Here is a 13592-nt window from a genome sequence, read left to right as displayed (position 1 = left end):
CAAAGAAAGGAGTGTTGCAGGGAAGTCTCTGTATGCAGGCCCAGAGAGGCCATTGCATGAAGCTGTGAAAGTGAAGGCTGGATTTGTATTGGAGACCCCAGGATGTTGGAGATGACAGAACTGTAGGATACCTGCCAAGGAAAGCTGCATACAGTGAGTGGAACCCGTTCAAGAGACAGAAATGTGTTGCAGTCAGCAAAGCTGGTAGGGCAGAGCCATCTAAGCCCTTCGACAATCTGACATAGATCTACAGGATTTGGAGGATGCCCTGCTAGATTTTAGTCTTGCTTTGGTCTAGTATTTCATCACTATGCCCCTATTCCTCCCTTTTGGAATTGTAATATGTATTTTGTGCCATTGCATGTTAGGTATATGTAATTTACTTTTATTTTTACAGGGGCTTACAGTTAAGAAACTGCCTCAAACCTCAAAAGAGACTTTGGACTTTTACATAGTTTCATTGTTGAAAGAATGTTGAGACTTTTGAAGTTGAATCAAATATATTCTGCCTTATGATATTGCTGCAAGCCTATGGGGACCATGGAATGGAATGTGGCAGAATGAGAATGGAACCCAAAGGCTCATAGAGTTGAATATTTTATCCCCAGTTGCTGGAGCTCTTTGAGAAAGATTAGGAGGTGTGACCTTTTTGGAGAAGATAGGTTGCTGAAGGAGGGAGTTGAGGTTATAAAAGCCTACACCAGTCCCAGTTGGTTGGCATTCTCTCTCTCTCTCTCTCTCTCTCTCTCTCTCTCTCTCTCTCTCTCTCTCTCTCTCTCTCTAACATCAGATGTAAGCTCTCAGCTCTAAATACTGCTACAGCACCATGCCTGCCTGCCTATTCCCATGTCCCCCACCTTGATGGTCACGAACTCTCTCTTGAACCATGAGCTCCCAGATTAAATGTTTTTTTTTTGTTTTTTGCCTTTGTCATGGTGTCTTGTCATGGCAATGGAAAAGTAAGACATCCTTCTAATAGAATTTGAGCTGTTGAAGATAATCTCTTTTCCCCCTATAGTAATATCTTCTGAGGGACATGACATGTCTAAAATGAAAAGTTTTCTTGAAACTTTTGAGAATTCATCAATAGGTGATTCCTTGTATCCTGCATATACTTCAGTATCCAAGAGAGTTTCTGAGATTGTGTCAAATACATCAAGTACATCTATAGTTATGAAAAAGTCATCTACCTTATAAGCACATTAAATACTAATGGAAAAAGAAAAATGAAGGTATATTCAAGAATAGTGTTTCCCAGTCAGTGTGTTTATCTTTTTCCTTGAGGATTCCATACCTGACCATACCACCTGATCACCTCTTGAAATGCCAAAATTAGAGAGGTCATGTTCTCTCTTCCACATTGCCAGGGGCAATGCTGTTGTGGCTATTCCTGTCCTCATAGCATCACAGAACTGTCTCTGGGACTTTGGATCACCAGCTGTATTAGATAGAGACTTCTCTGATTAGTAATTCTCAAGCAGGTGTAAACAATTCCTGAAGTACTATAAGAACTCTTAAACCTCTCATGGCTCTTTTGGCCAAGAAGGACACATTCCTTCTCCTTGTTTCTGATGTGATGTCATATCTGTTAAGACCTTTCCTGGTACCAGCCTGTGTGTGGCTCTTGGATCAGGTCTCTGGCATCCTGTTTCTGTAACTACATCATTTCCCTAATCACCACATCCGCTGTCATTCTCTTAGATCTGCCAAGAAAAGGTAGCATCTTCTTTAAAAAGAAAAATATCACACAGCATTTCCTGCTGCTACTACTTAACCTTTTAAGGGCTAAGAGTGAAGGAGATAATAAGTGTTCTGTCCATTTTCTTTGGGCTGTGTTGAAGAGTAAAGAACATAGAAAGCAAGTGACCTCATTGGGTTTTTTGTTTTTTGTTTTGTCATGGATGTTATCTATGAGCAACCTCACTATACACATCTATGACACATTTAATGTTGTCCCTTCTATCCTACCCCACCTCCTGTAGTGATTGCTTGTTTTTAAAGTGATATTGTTTACCAAAGGTCTAAAAATGGATATTTAGTCCATAAGAACTTATATGAAATGTTAATTCTAAGTTCACTAAATATCAACTTGTGAAAAAGGCTTTCTTAGTAAAAAGTTGTAAAATTTTCTGATTTTAAATTTTCTAATGCTAGTTATCTGACTTCCAGATGTTTGAGTAATGCTACTGACAATTCTAGGAATGGAGAGATAAATAGTAATGATATTGCTTATTAATACTTTGTGATGCTAGAAATAAGTCATCATCATCATGTGACATTATGTGCCAGGCATGTATTTTATATGGCTTCATAGACATAATTTTTAATTTTTAAAATTCCTTGTAGAATAGCTACTAGTAAACACCTTCATTGAAAAAGAATCTCAGAAGTCACTTGGCAAAAATGTGACTAGGCCAGTTCTTGAATCCAGACACTGATTGCCTGCACCTCTAGAGAAAAGATAACCATTTCATTTCAAAGCTATCTAGATGTGTCATTATTTTCTTTCAGGTCTGTTAGTTTAAGCTTCATTTATCACTGTTGCTGACACAACTCTTATTGTATTACTCTCTCATTATTTGAATAAAAGAAAATTGTTCACCTTTACATTATGAAGAAATTCCATGATAGTCAGGAGAAATTAAATCACTTTATTTCAGGTATATTTATTGATATCCCAATCTATAAAGGCAGGAAAAATATACCTGAACTTTGTTTTCTCATGATTAGTTTGTTTCATATTTGAGTAGTAGTCATGTAATGATCAGAGGTTAGAACCACCTCTCATCATTTTGAAGATGCATCCTCAATTTTGTTTCAGTAATAGAGTGAAAACAGAAGATCTTATAGTCTTATCTTAATTTGAAATTAATTTTATTCCAGAAATCATACCTTTTCATACAGTCTAGCTGTAAAGTAGTTACATGTTATGCAAGGCATAACTATACCAGATTCTGATGACAGAAACCTTTTTAAAACCTAGATTTAGAAATATAATTAACCTTGTAAATATTTTAATATTTATGGCATTGTTGAGTAAAAGATAACTTCTAATTGTTCTGGTTCCCAAATGGTACAGCATTGTCCGTAGACTTGTCCAGCCTGGGGCTCATGGGTCACAAGTGCGCCAGCATAGTTGAGAATATAGCCCAGCAGATCTGTAGACGACATCATCTTGCAGTACCAAATGTTGAAAACTCCCAGCTACATTATCACCAGTTTTACCTGGATTAATGAAGTCCAGCAAATTTTTATTTATGTTTTCTGAAATTTTAAGGCTAGGATATATTTTAGTAAATATTTATTTTACTTTACAGTTGTGGTTTTGTAAAGAAAAAAAAAAGTAGAACTACTCACAGAAAATCATTATAATTTTGAACACATTTTCTTTATTGTTTATACTTCTTGGGTTAAAACTCAAAGCATCCATATATTTGCCATGACCTGGATGATAGGAAACAAATTATATACATTTGACTAATTCATACCTAGAAATATAAACATTTTTCCTAGAAAAGTTCCAAACCTTCTTTATCATCACACACTCAGTAGGAAATTGAGCATTCTCCTTAAGTTAATGAGTATTTGAACACAAATTTCTACACAACTTAGTGAGCAACACCTCTAAAACCTGAATCTCATCAGATGAATACCTTAGTTGTGTTTTGTCTTGTTGCCTTTTTAGTAAATGTCTAATCAAAATATCTATTGCTAGACAGTGAATCATGAAAGAGGGATCAAATAAAAATACTAGTAAAGCTACTTTGTGACAGAACTGAGCAGGAAATAATTTTGTTTTCTTTAAAATTGAGATTAACATTTAAGTCAGAGATGAGAATCTATAAAGTGTAAAAGTGATGCTAAAAATGACCATACTGAATTGAGGAGAATGGTTCCAATAACTAATCTCCTTCTCAAACATAATGGGATTGCTGAAATATATTAATTAAAATTGAAAAATATAAGGGATTATAAACCTGTAAACTTGAAAGGCCCCATCATATTTAACAAAATAAAGTCAATTTAGAAGAAAAAGACATTAAAAGAGCAGCTTGTGTGAAGTTTGTTGGATCTGTTCAAAGAAGACAGTACTGAGTTAGCTCAGTTTATCCCAATTTAATTCAAGTAGCACCTTTTCCTGTACTTGCTTGTGACCTAAGAGGCCTTGGATTGATACTCGTGTTTCATGACCATGGAAGCTTTGTACTTTCTAGTGTAAAGCTATTCTGCTCTTTGGGGAGGTCCAGTGACATACTCTGTACAGTACTCCGCAGATCATCTTCGTTAAGGCTCTCAGGAGATTTTACAGTTGGAATCTTAAGTCCTTACTTTAGGTACTGAAGAGAAGGTTCCAGGAGTGAGACCATTACTTTCAACCTAACGTCTCTTCTTTCAGGATTATGATCAGGTCAAGTATGATTTGTTTTTTTTCCCCTCCCATTGAAGCTTCAAGTTATATAGCTGTACCTGACCCCAGTGTCCTGAAACAAGGCTTCTATAAGGACCCTTCAACCTGGTCTGTGGATGAAGTGATACAGTTTATGAAACATACAGATCCTCACATAGCAGGCCCCCTCGCCGACCTCTTCAGGCAACATGTAACGTATCTTTTGATCCGGTTTTCCTGCTGCCCTTATGCCTTTGAATGACCTCTGTGCAGGCCTTTCAGTTTGCTACTGAGTTGTATGGATGGTGGGGGAACCATATCAACTGATCTTTTTCATTTGTGAGAAAGATTGCTTTGCCCAACATTCAGGCCTTAAATTATAGGTTAACTGACTGTTCTTTAAATGGGTATCTAAGAATCTCGTACACTAAACAACCTCAGGTTTTCAAGAGGTGGTGTTATAGGATTGCCACTCTCATGTAGACCACCCCTTCTTGTAATGACAAATACAAGAACCCTCCCCCCAACCTGCTCCCTGTTCTATTCTAGGACCACGAGTAGGAGGGGTTGACTCACAGCATATACCAGGGTGGCCTTCTCGTGATACCCAGTGAAAACAGCAACTTCATTATAATTTGAATAACAAATAATAGGCTTTTATGACATAAATTGTATACTTACAATAATAAAAAATTTTAAAAGGATTCCTTGTGACTGTTAAGCAATGTGTTCACAACATTTTCTAATATAAAATCATTGGTTTAATGTCTGGTGTACACTATTTTATGCGTGCGTGTGTGTGTACACATGTGTGTGCAGGTGCAAATGCACATGTGTATATGTCTTATGGGAGCCAGAGGACAATCTCAGGTATCATCTTCAGGAAGGCTATCGAGCTTCCATTGACACAGGTCTCTCATTGCCATCTGGGGGCTCATCAACTAGGTTACACTGATTGGCCAGTGCACCCCAGGGATTATCATGTCTTTACCTCTTCATTGTTGGAATTTAAGTACATGCCACCATGTCTGGCATTTTTACATGGATTCTGGGCATCCAATTCCAGTCTTCATGTTTTCAACACAAGTGCTTTACTGACTGAGCAATCCTTCTGAGCCCCTCTTCAATATTTTAAGTAAATCAGTATTTGTTTCAACAACTAACTAGCTTCAGACAGCTGATTAGCTTTCAACATGAAGATGAAACTGTAAAGCATCATTACAGTTTTCATTGGTAATGACATACTCTTTCCCTTCTCAGAAAGTGAATAACATATGAAATTCATTTCTACTATTCTTAGTCTTTAACTATTTGTCATAAATATATGCTAGTATTTTGTTCAGTACACAGTAAAGTCAGATACTTTGGTACTTAGAACATATATTGAAAGTACAGGGTTAAACCTTTTTCTTAAAAATTAGATTAAGTTTGTAAATTGTCAAATGATGCTCCATTGTACAAATCAAATTTTATTAGTTTTCTTAGAAATATATCCAGAGAATGAATATATATACATATATATGTGTGTATTTATATGTATATATATATATAGTACAATACTGTATAAACTATGGAAGGATTCTTACTATAATTTTCTTCTCTCTATAGGAAATTGATGGAAAAGCTCTACTACTACTGAAGAGTGAACTGATGATGAAGTATATGGGGCTGAAACTAGGACCAGCATTAAAACTATGTTACTACATTGAAAAACTTAAAGAAATAAAATATAATTGAAAATATGCAAATTTAGATTAGAGACAATTCTCAGGTATACTTAAAATGTTTTACTTTAAAAGTAATTTCCTTCTCATCAGTTTGTATTTTATGAAAGGTTTTTATAAAAATATTTTATCAAAATTGTAGTACAATTACATAGATAGTATGTTCTTACTCTTTAAACAACATTGAATATGTTTTATTAGCATACTTATAACTGGCAATTTATTATTTATGTCTTTAATTATTTTTATTGTGTTTACAAGTGTACTTCATGTAGTAAACAGAGGAAAATCTTTTATTAGGATTAATTTTATATCTAGAACCAAATAGCTAAACCCCAAAGGGGAAAATACCAGCAACGTAATCTCTATTACAAAACCATGACAATTTTCTCTCAAAAGAGTTTCATGATGCACTTAAGTTCTCATCTCCTTCCCCATTCTTCAGTTCATGATACACTACTACTAGAAAGAAAAGAGCCATATAAATTATTTTCCTTTCTTTTCATGCCCTGGTGGTGTATTTGTTCATACAAAGGGGAAAAAGCAAGTTTATAAGCTTGCATAAAGTGTTCTTACTAGTCTTTGATATTTTTAGGATAGATTAAAGTGAATAATTTTTGTGGAGGAGATGTTTATTCTACAAGAGTGGATTGGATGGAATTAGATAAACTTTATACCTATTTAATAATTTTCTGAATTTTTGCTAAGCTCAAACATTAGACATTCAATCCTGACATGTCTATTTCCAAGATATTTGTGTCCAATTTTTAAAAAATTATTTTATTTTGTGTTTATTACTCATATGGATACTTTAGCATATTTATATACTATTCTATATTTGTGAGAATACACAAGTGATTTTTTGATTTATTATGGCACTTTACACTGCCACAAAGGTAATAAAGAACTATATATAGATGTTTATTCCATCAAAAATATGTACATCATTTTACTATTACCAGTACCTCTCAGCTTATTATTCAGGTGTTAAGAAACTCTACTTAGATTGGCTCCCACATAGGGAAGCTCTTTATTCTATGCAATATTTCTAATTAATTTACTTATTGAGCCATCAATTCTACTACATTTTAAAAAATACATTAATTCTGACATTGGGGCTCTGTTTCCATAAATGAGAGCTTTCAAAGGAAAATGTTGCTGTGTGCCATTACTTTATATAGTGGTGTAATACATATAAGCTGTGAGAATCAGTTATACATGTATTAGCCATTTGTTCTAAATGTCAACAAAATGTTCACCAGGATAAGAATGTCCATTTTCTCTTTAAAAATACCAAATGTGTTTTATATAACAGCAGAAATGTATAAAAGATTACTTCACCTATGTCATTTCTGGAACAACTAGATTCTTAAAATTGATCTTCTTGCAAATTGTTTGTATGAAGATGCTATGTCCAGTTGAGTGGTCCTCGGGTGTTTATAATACTATGTTTTGTTATCTTCAAATTTGAAGAATATAATAAAGTTAAATAAGCACAGCAATTAATCCCTGAGTCTGAGATTTTATTTTACTTACCTTCTCCACAGTGTATTGATGTGTGCGCTTGTTGGTCTTGTGAAACTACTTAGTACTGTGCTTAACAGTGAGACTCTGGTCTTCCATACCACAGAAGAGACTTTACTTGCAGTTTTCTGTGTAAATGAAGTAGGTTGAAATCTCTGGGGCTCATTTTACAGGCTGAAGCTGTCACATCTTATGAAGTTCCCTGAAACTGACCCAATGTGAAACAATGTGGGATAGAATATATACATACACAAATGCTCGCCATCAGAATACACCATCAGATAGTCTCTTTCCTCTACTTCCTTTATTTTTACAATCTCACATGAACAGTAAATATTTAAGATATCTTTCTCAAGAGTGCTAAGAGTCAAACCCAGAGTGATCTATCACTAAACTATATCTCCAGTCATTTAGTGTTTTCAGTCTCACCTATATAATTTAAACTGACCTTGAACTCACAATGCTTCAGCCTCTGTGGTGCTAGAATTGTATGAGTGTGCTTAATCTCTGCTTAGATATTTATTAGTTGGTATTAATATTGTTTTTAAATAAAAAGGTAAAGTGAGGATTTGGAGACATTAGAGCCCTTATATGCTAGTGAAATTTAAAATATAGTTACTGTGTAAAACAGCTACTATGTTATATATCAAATCGCAAAATTTTTAAAAAGCAGCATCCGATGCTTAGGATATCAGTATTCCAAACAGTCTAAAGGTAAAAATGAATCTTTATCATCAGATGAATGAAGTATGAAATACACTGTGTATGCATGTGTGTGTGTGTGATTTATTCTTTAAAATGAATGAAATTCTGACACATACTGCCAGATGAATTACATTAAGCCAGGCACAAGGACAAATACTGTATGAATCCACTTACATGAAATTCAGAAATAGAAGTAACCAGGTGGTCGTTAAAAAGGGAATGGGAAGTTACTGTTTCATTGCCCCAGAATTTCAGTATGGAATGAAAAAAAAGTTGTGGATTTAGATAGTACTAATGGTTGTACAACATTGTAGATACATGTAATATTCATTGTATATTTACAGTAGTAAAGTAGTAAATTTGTGTATATTTATCAAGGTAAATTAGAATAAAAGAAAATGGTTGAAGTAATAGATGTAAAAAGATAAAAGAGCATTTTTCTCTATAAATACTCTCAGGAGTCATGTAGAAGAGTTCCATTTTAAAGATAAAGCATTCTTAAAATATCTAGGCTGATTTATATCATCAGTCCCTCTTTCAATCCCGTGTCTCTTAGCAGCTGTCTTGCTTATCAGCAACCAGAAAAGTCAAAACCAATTCCCTGTGTATTTCCCATCTCAAGTGGCTTTTTTTATATTGCTTTTATTCTCTTTAAAGACTTTATTATTTTAAACAATTTTTTTTACATTTTAAGATTTATTTATTTATTTATTATGCATACAGTGTTCTGCCTACATGTATTCCCACACCCCAGAAGAGGGCACCAGATCTCATTACAGATGGTTGTGAGCCACTATGTGGTTGCTGGGAATTGAACTCAAGACCTCTGAAAGCAGCCAGTGCTCTTAACCTCGGAGTCATCTTTTAAACAATGTTTTCTAACTGTCTATATGCTTTCTCATTTTTTTAAGCCTATGCATATTGTTAAACACCTTTTTTAGAAGATTTTCCATCTGCACCTCTTTTACTGCAGATCTTTTAGACATTTTTTTGACGGAATAAATCTTTAAATTGCTAAGTGGTGTGTCTAGGACCTCAGTGTGGCTTTGGTGGCTGGCTGTGCCTGCTTCTCTGGTCACGAAAGCCAAGCCTAAAGCCTAGTTGGAGGTTTCTTTGACCAGGAACTGCATTTAACGCCCCCATATCCGAAATGCTGATGCTTGCACTGTGGCAGGCATTTTTTTTTTTGATCTAGCTTTTTTGTTTTGTTTTGCTTTGCTTTGCTTTGCTTTTATTTAATGTACTTGCTGCTCAAGGGCTTGCTCTTAAAGAAGCTGTATCTGTTTTTTGCTGTTTGGTGTTTTTTTTTTTTAAAGCTTTCTCAGTCCCTAGGTGGAAATATGGGGCCCACGGTGGAATACCAAAATGTTGGTTTTTGGGTTTTTTGTTTGTTTGTTTTGTTTTTACTCTTTGACTGCCACCAAGTTCCCAAATAATCACATAGACTTAACCTTTCCTTTTGCGTGTCCAGCCTTAGCTTGGCTTATTTGTAGCCTGCTTTTCTTAAATTATCCCATCTATCTTTTGCCTCTGGGCTTTTATAACTTTCTCTATTTCTATATCTCTTTTCTTTCCTTCTTATTCTGTGTCTGACATCTTTACATTATTAAACAAATGTTCCACAGCATAAACAAATGTAACAACACATCATTAACTAATATTCCACAACAGTGCTATATCCCTGTACCTCTGTAGCTTTTCTTACTTTTAAAGTAGCTTATCCTTTATAGTGATTTGGAATCTCAGGTTCCACATTGTGATCCATACTTTTCGTGGGCCCTGGGCTCCTTTGTCACCTTTGTTTCTGTTACTGTGGAATTTGGTCAGGGGGCCACTCCTCACTGTAACAGTGTCTGACCAAGAAAATGAGGAAATGGATCTTTTGTAAATAGTCTCACCTGCTATCGATCCAAATAATACAACACATGCCTCCTTTAAACCTGTCAAATCCCCCTATTCTACTTCCAGTGTACCAGTATACCTGCCTCCTTCCAGCCTCTGCTTTATTTTCTTTAACCTTGTGAATTTTTATATTGTCCACAATTGATATTACATCCCATCATGAACCCTTGTTTATCTAATGGGCACAGGACCTTAAGAACAGCAATCCAACTAGAATCTTTAAACACTGGCAATAAATAAATCTCAGGTGTATTTGATTCTGCCATGAGAGTGGTTAAACTGCTACCTTAAGACTGGGTTGTGCTGTTGACAGAAATGACACTGAGCTAAAGGCATTCTGTCATCTTCATAATTATTGATGTCAGTTATTATGTGTCACTGGGATATGGGTACTTCTGTGGCTCAAATATGTGGTGATATATAACTGATACACTTCCTTCCTTGCATCATAAGATTAGTTGTACATTGACTGTCTTTTCCCACTAAAGTGAATTCTTCAAGGGCAGTCAGTGAGTTTCATTAGTTTGATTATTGGTACCTAGCACATAGGTAACCCAGTCACACATTGAATGAGTAATCTTAGGACCCAAATATAAGTTGGTGTTTTAGTACTAAATATATATCTTTCCACATATAAGTAATGCCATAAATTGCTCTTTAGCCTTTAGATTATGTTTGAATGGTTTTGCTTTCTGTTTTAAATACATACTATAAGGCACTGAAGCAATAGGAAGGAGTGAGTAAAAGTCCCAGTCAGTCATCTGACTTTAACAGGATGTTTTGCTGGCAGTCACTGGAGTACTCTTGCTTTCTCACTAAATATTTAAATGAAAATGAAAACCAGGGTGGGCAGGCAAGATTTTGCTAATCTTTCAAATATTCCTACTAGCTCAAAGGTCAGTGATACCAGATTGAGAAATGGGTACACCACTGATGCATGACTAATTAAAAATTGAGAGACTGAAATTGGGATTCAGTCTGGAGATCAGGAAAGCAAAGCAACCAGCCACTGGCTCTTACCTCTACCTCAGTCTGAAATGGCGATCTTGCTCCAGGAAGCTCAGAATGAGACTGTGTTGAGAACTGTCCTCCTGTTTTATAATCCTCTAGTTCTGGCATTAAAGGTGTACACCGCCCAGTTTCTATGGCAACTAGTGTGGCTACTGAGATTAAAGGAGTAAGTTACCATTGCCTGGTCTGTAAGACTGACCAGTGGGACTTTTTTACTCTCTGATCTTCAGGCAAGCTTTTTTTGATTAAAATACAAATGAAATGTCACTACATATCACTAACTCAGAGATATGTCTGATTTCTGGATACACTTTAGCATCACATCTTTAGATTCCATGAAGTATGATGATTTGTGGCTTGGCCATGCTTCACCTTTTGATTTTTCTACAATTCAAAACACCCATCAGACCCTAGCCAAGGAAGCAGAGGAAACTGGCGTAGTTCTTGCACCATGAGACTTGTACATCTAGCCTTCGTAAGTAGACAGTGCACTAAAGGAAGGTACTGTAGCAAAAAAACAACAAACAAACAGGATCAGTGACTACATTCTCTCTCTCTCTCTCTCTCTCTCTCTCTCTCTCTCTCTCTCTCTCTCTCTGTGTGTGTGTGTGTGTGTGTGTGTGTGTACACAGTGGCAAGGAACTAGAATATGGATTAGTTACTTGTTGCAGCAGCAAGAAGCAACAGGAGGGAAAGGAGTATATTTAAGATACGGGGTTTTTTTTGTCAGGAATTAGAGGATACAATCCATTATAGTGGGAAAAGTGATGACAATAGTTCATGGACAACTGTGGAGACAAAACTTGCTCATGTATGAGAAGACCAGGAAGCAGAGATAGGAGGAAGCATGGTCAGTCTATCAACTTTAAAATCTACCCCACAGTTGGGCGGTGGTGGCGCACGCCTTTAATCCCAGCACTTGGGAGGCAGAGACAGGCTCATCTCTGTGAGTTCAAGGCCAGCCTGGTCTATAAGAGCTAGTTCCAGGACAGGCTTCAGAGCTACAGAGAAAACCTATCTCAGAAAAAAAAAAAGATCTATTTCTCCAGCTAAGACCCACCTCCCAAACAGTTTTCACACATGTAAGCCTGTAAGGGAGATTTCACATTCAGACAATTGTAAGGTTGGTGAAATTGATCCCGTGAGAGTACTGAATAATGGCTGTCATTTTAGCATGCAGAAGTAAACCAGATAAGCCTTGATTTCAGGGGACATGCAGCAGGTCTTGGGAAAGAGCACTAAAAATAAAACTACATAAGTAATCTGTAAATGTAAAAAGTTCATCAAAAAATGAAGTAGCCATGTAAAAGTAACCTTTCCATGGTGAAGAGTACAGTCTGAATAAGTATTGATTTCACTAAGAACTGTGGGACAACAGGCAAGTGCAAAGGAGATGTGTATTGAAGACAATGGCTAATGAGCATGAGAATTTCTATTAATATATACCTCTAGCTTCTCTAGTAGGTGTGTGGATTTCTTTTAAATGGGTCATAAATACATTTGATGATTATTTTGGAAACATTTTCTATTTTTCTCCTTGTAGTAACCAAGTATTCCTATGTCACTGAGTGAATAATTTGCCAAATGTTAAATAATGCTAAAAATATACAAGACTTCTATGAATAAGAAGGAAAAGGTTTGCTTTTACTGTTAATTTTTATTTATTTCCAATGTTTTCTCTTTAAAATAACATACAAAATAAAAGGTTCATTATGTCTCATATTATGTTCTTTGCTCATATTCATCCCCTATTACCCTCTCTTGTTCTCACTTTTTCCTCTCACTGAGCTCCTTCCTCCTCACCAGTAGTCCTCCTTTTCTTTTAATATATCATATTTGTTTGAATCTTGACTATTTGTGTGAACGAAAATGTTATATTTGTCTTTCTGAATCTGACTTATTTCATTTAGTATCACTCCAGTTTGATCTATCTTCCTGCAAATGACTCAATTTCCTTCTCCTTTGCTGCTGAATAAAGTTGCATTGTTCATAGTTATATTTTCTTGGCTATTGATCTTATCTGCCTAAGGTGATTCTGTATCTTAATGTTAATAGTGCTACAAGAATATGGGTATATAGTTATTTTTCTGGATGCTGACTTAGATTTTTTGAGGTGTATAACAAGTAGTGGTATAGCTGGAGCAGATACTAGTACTGTTTTTAAACATTTTTCAGGAACAAAATACCGATCTTCATAGTGACTACATTAATTTGCATTCCCACCAGCATTGTATAAAGATTCCTTCTACCTCCATCCTTGCCTGTTTTCTTCATGATGGCCATTCTGACTGGAAAGAGATGGACTCTCAACAAAGTTTTAATCTTCATAGCTAAGGATG

The 13592-nt window shown here is 35.5% G+C and overlaps 1 protein-coding gene across 1 annotated transcript in view; it reads left to right on the top strand.

Annotated features, from left to right (window-relative positions):
- The window catches only part of Scml2 (Scm polycomb group protein like 2), an 89396-nt gene extending 84747 nt beyond the window's left edge, over positions 1 to 4649 (top strand). The window contains exon 23 of the mRNA XM_057760792.1: positions 4447 to 4649. Coding sequence (XP_057616775.1) covers positions 4447 to 4649 — 203 coding nt within the window. The remainder of the gene's footprint in view (positions 1 to 4446) is intronic.
- The last annotated feature ends 8943 nt before the right edge of the window (positions 4650 to 13592 follow it).

Source organism: Chionomys nivalis, chromosome X, assembly GCF_950005125.1.
Source record: "Chionomys nivalis chromosome X, mChiNiv1.1, whole genome shotgun sequence".
NCBI classification, from domain to species: domain Eukaryota; kingdom Metazoa; phylum Chordata; class Mammalia; order Rodentia; family Cricetidae; genus Chionomys; species Chionomys nivalis.
This window is presented reverse-complemented; position numbering and strand designations above follow the sequence as displayed.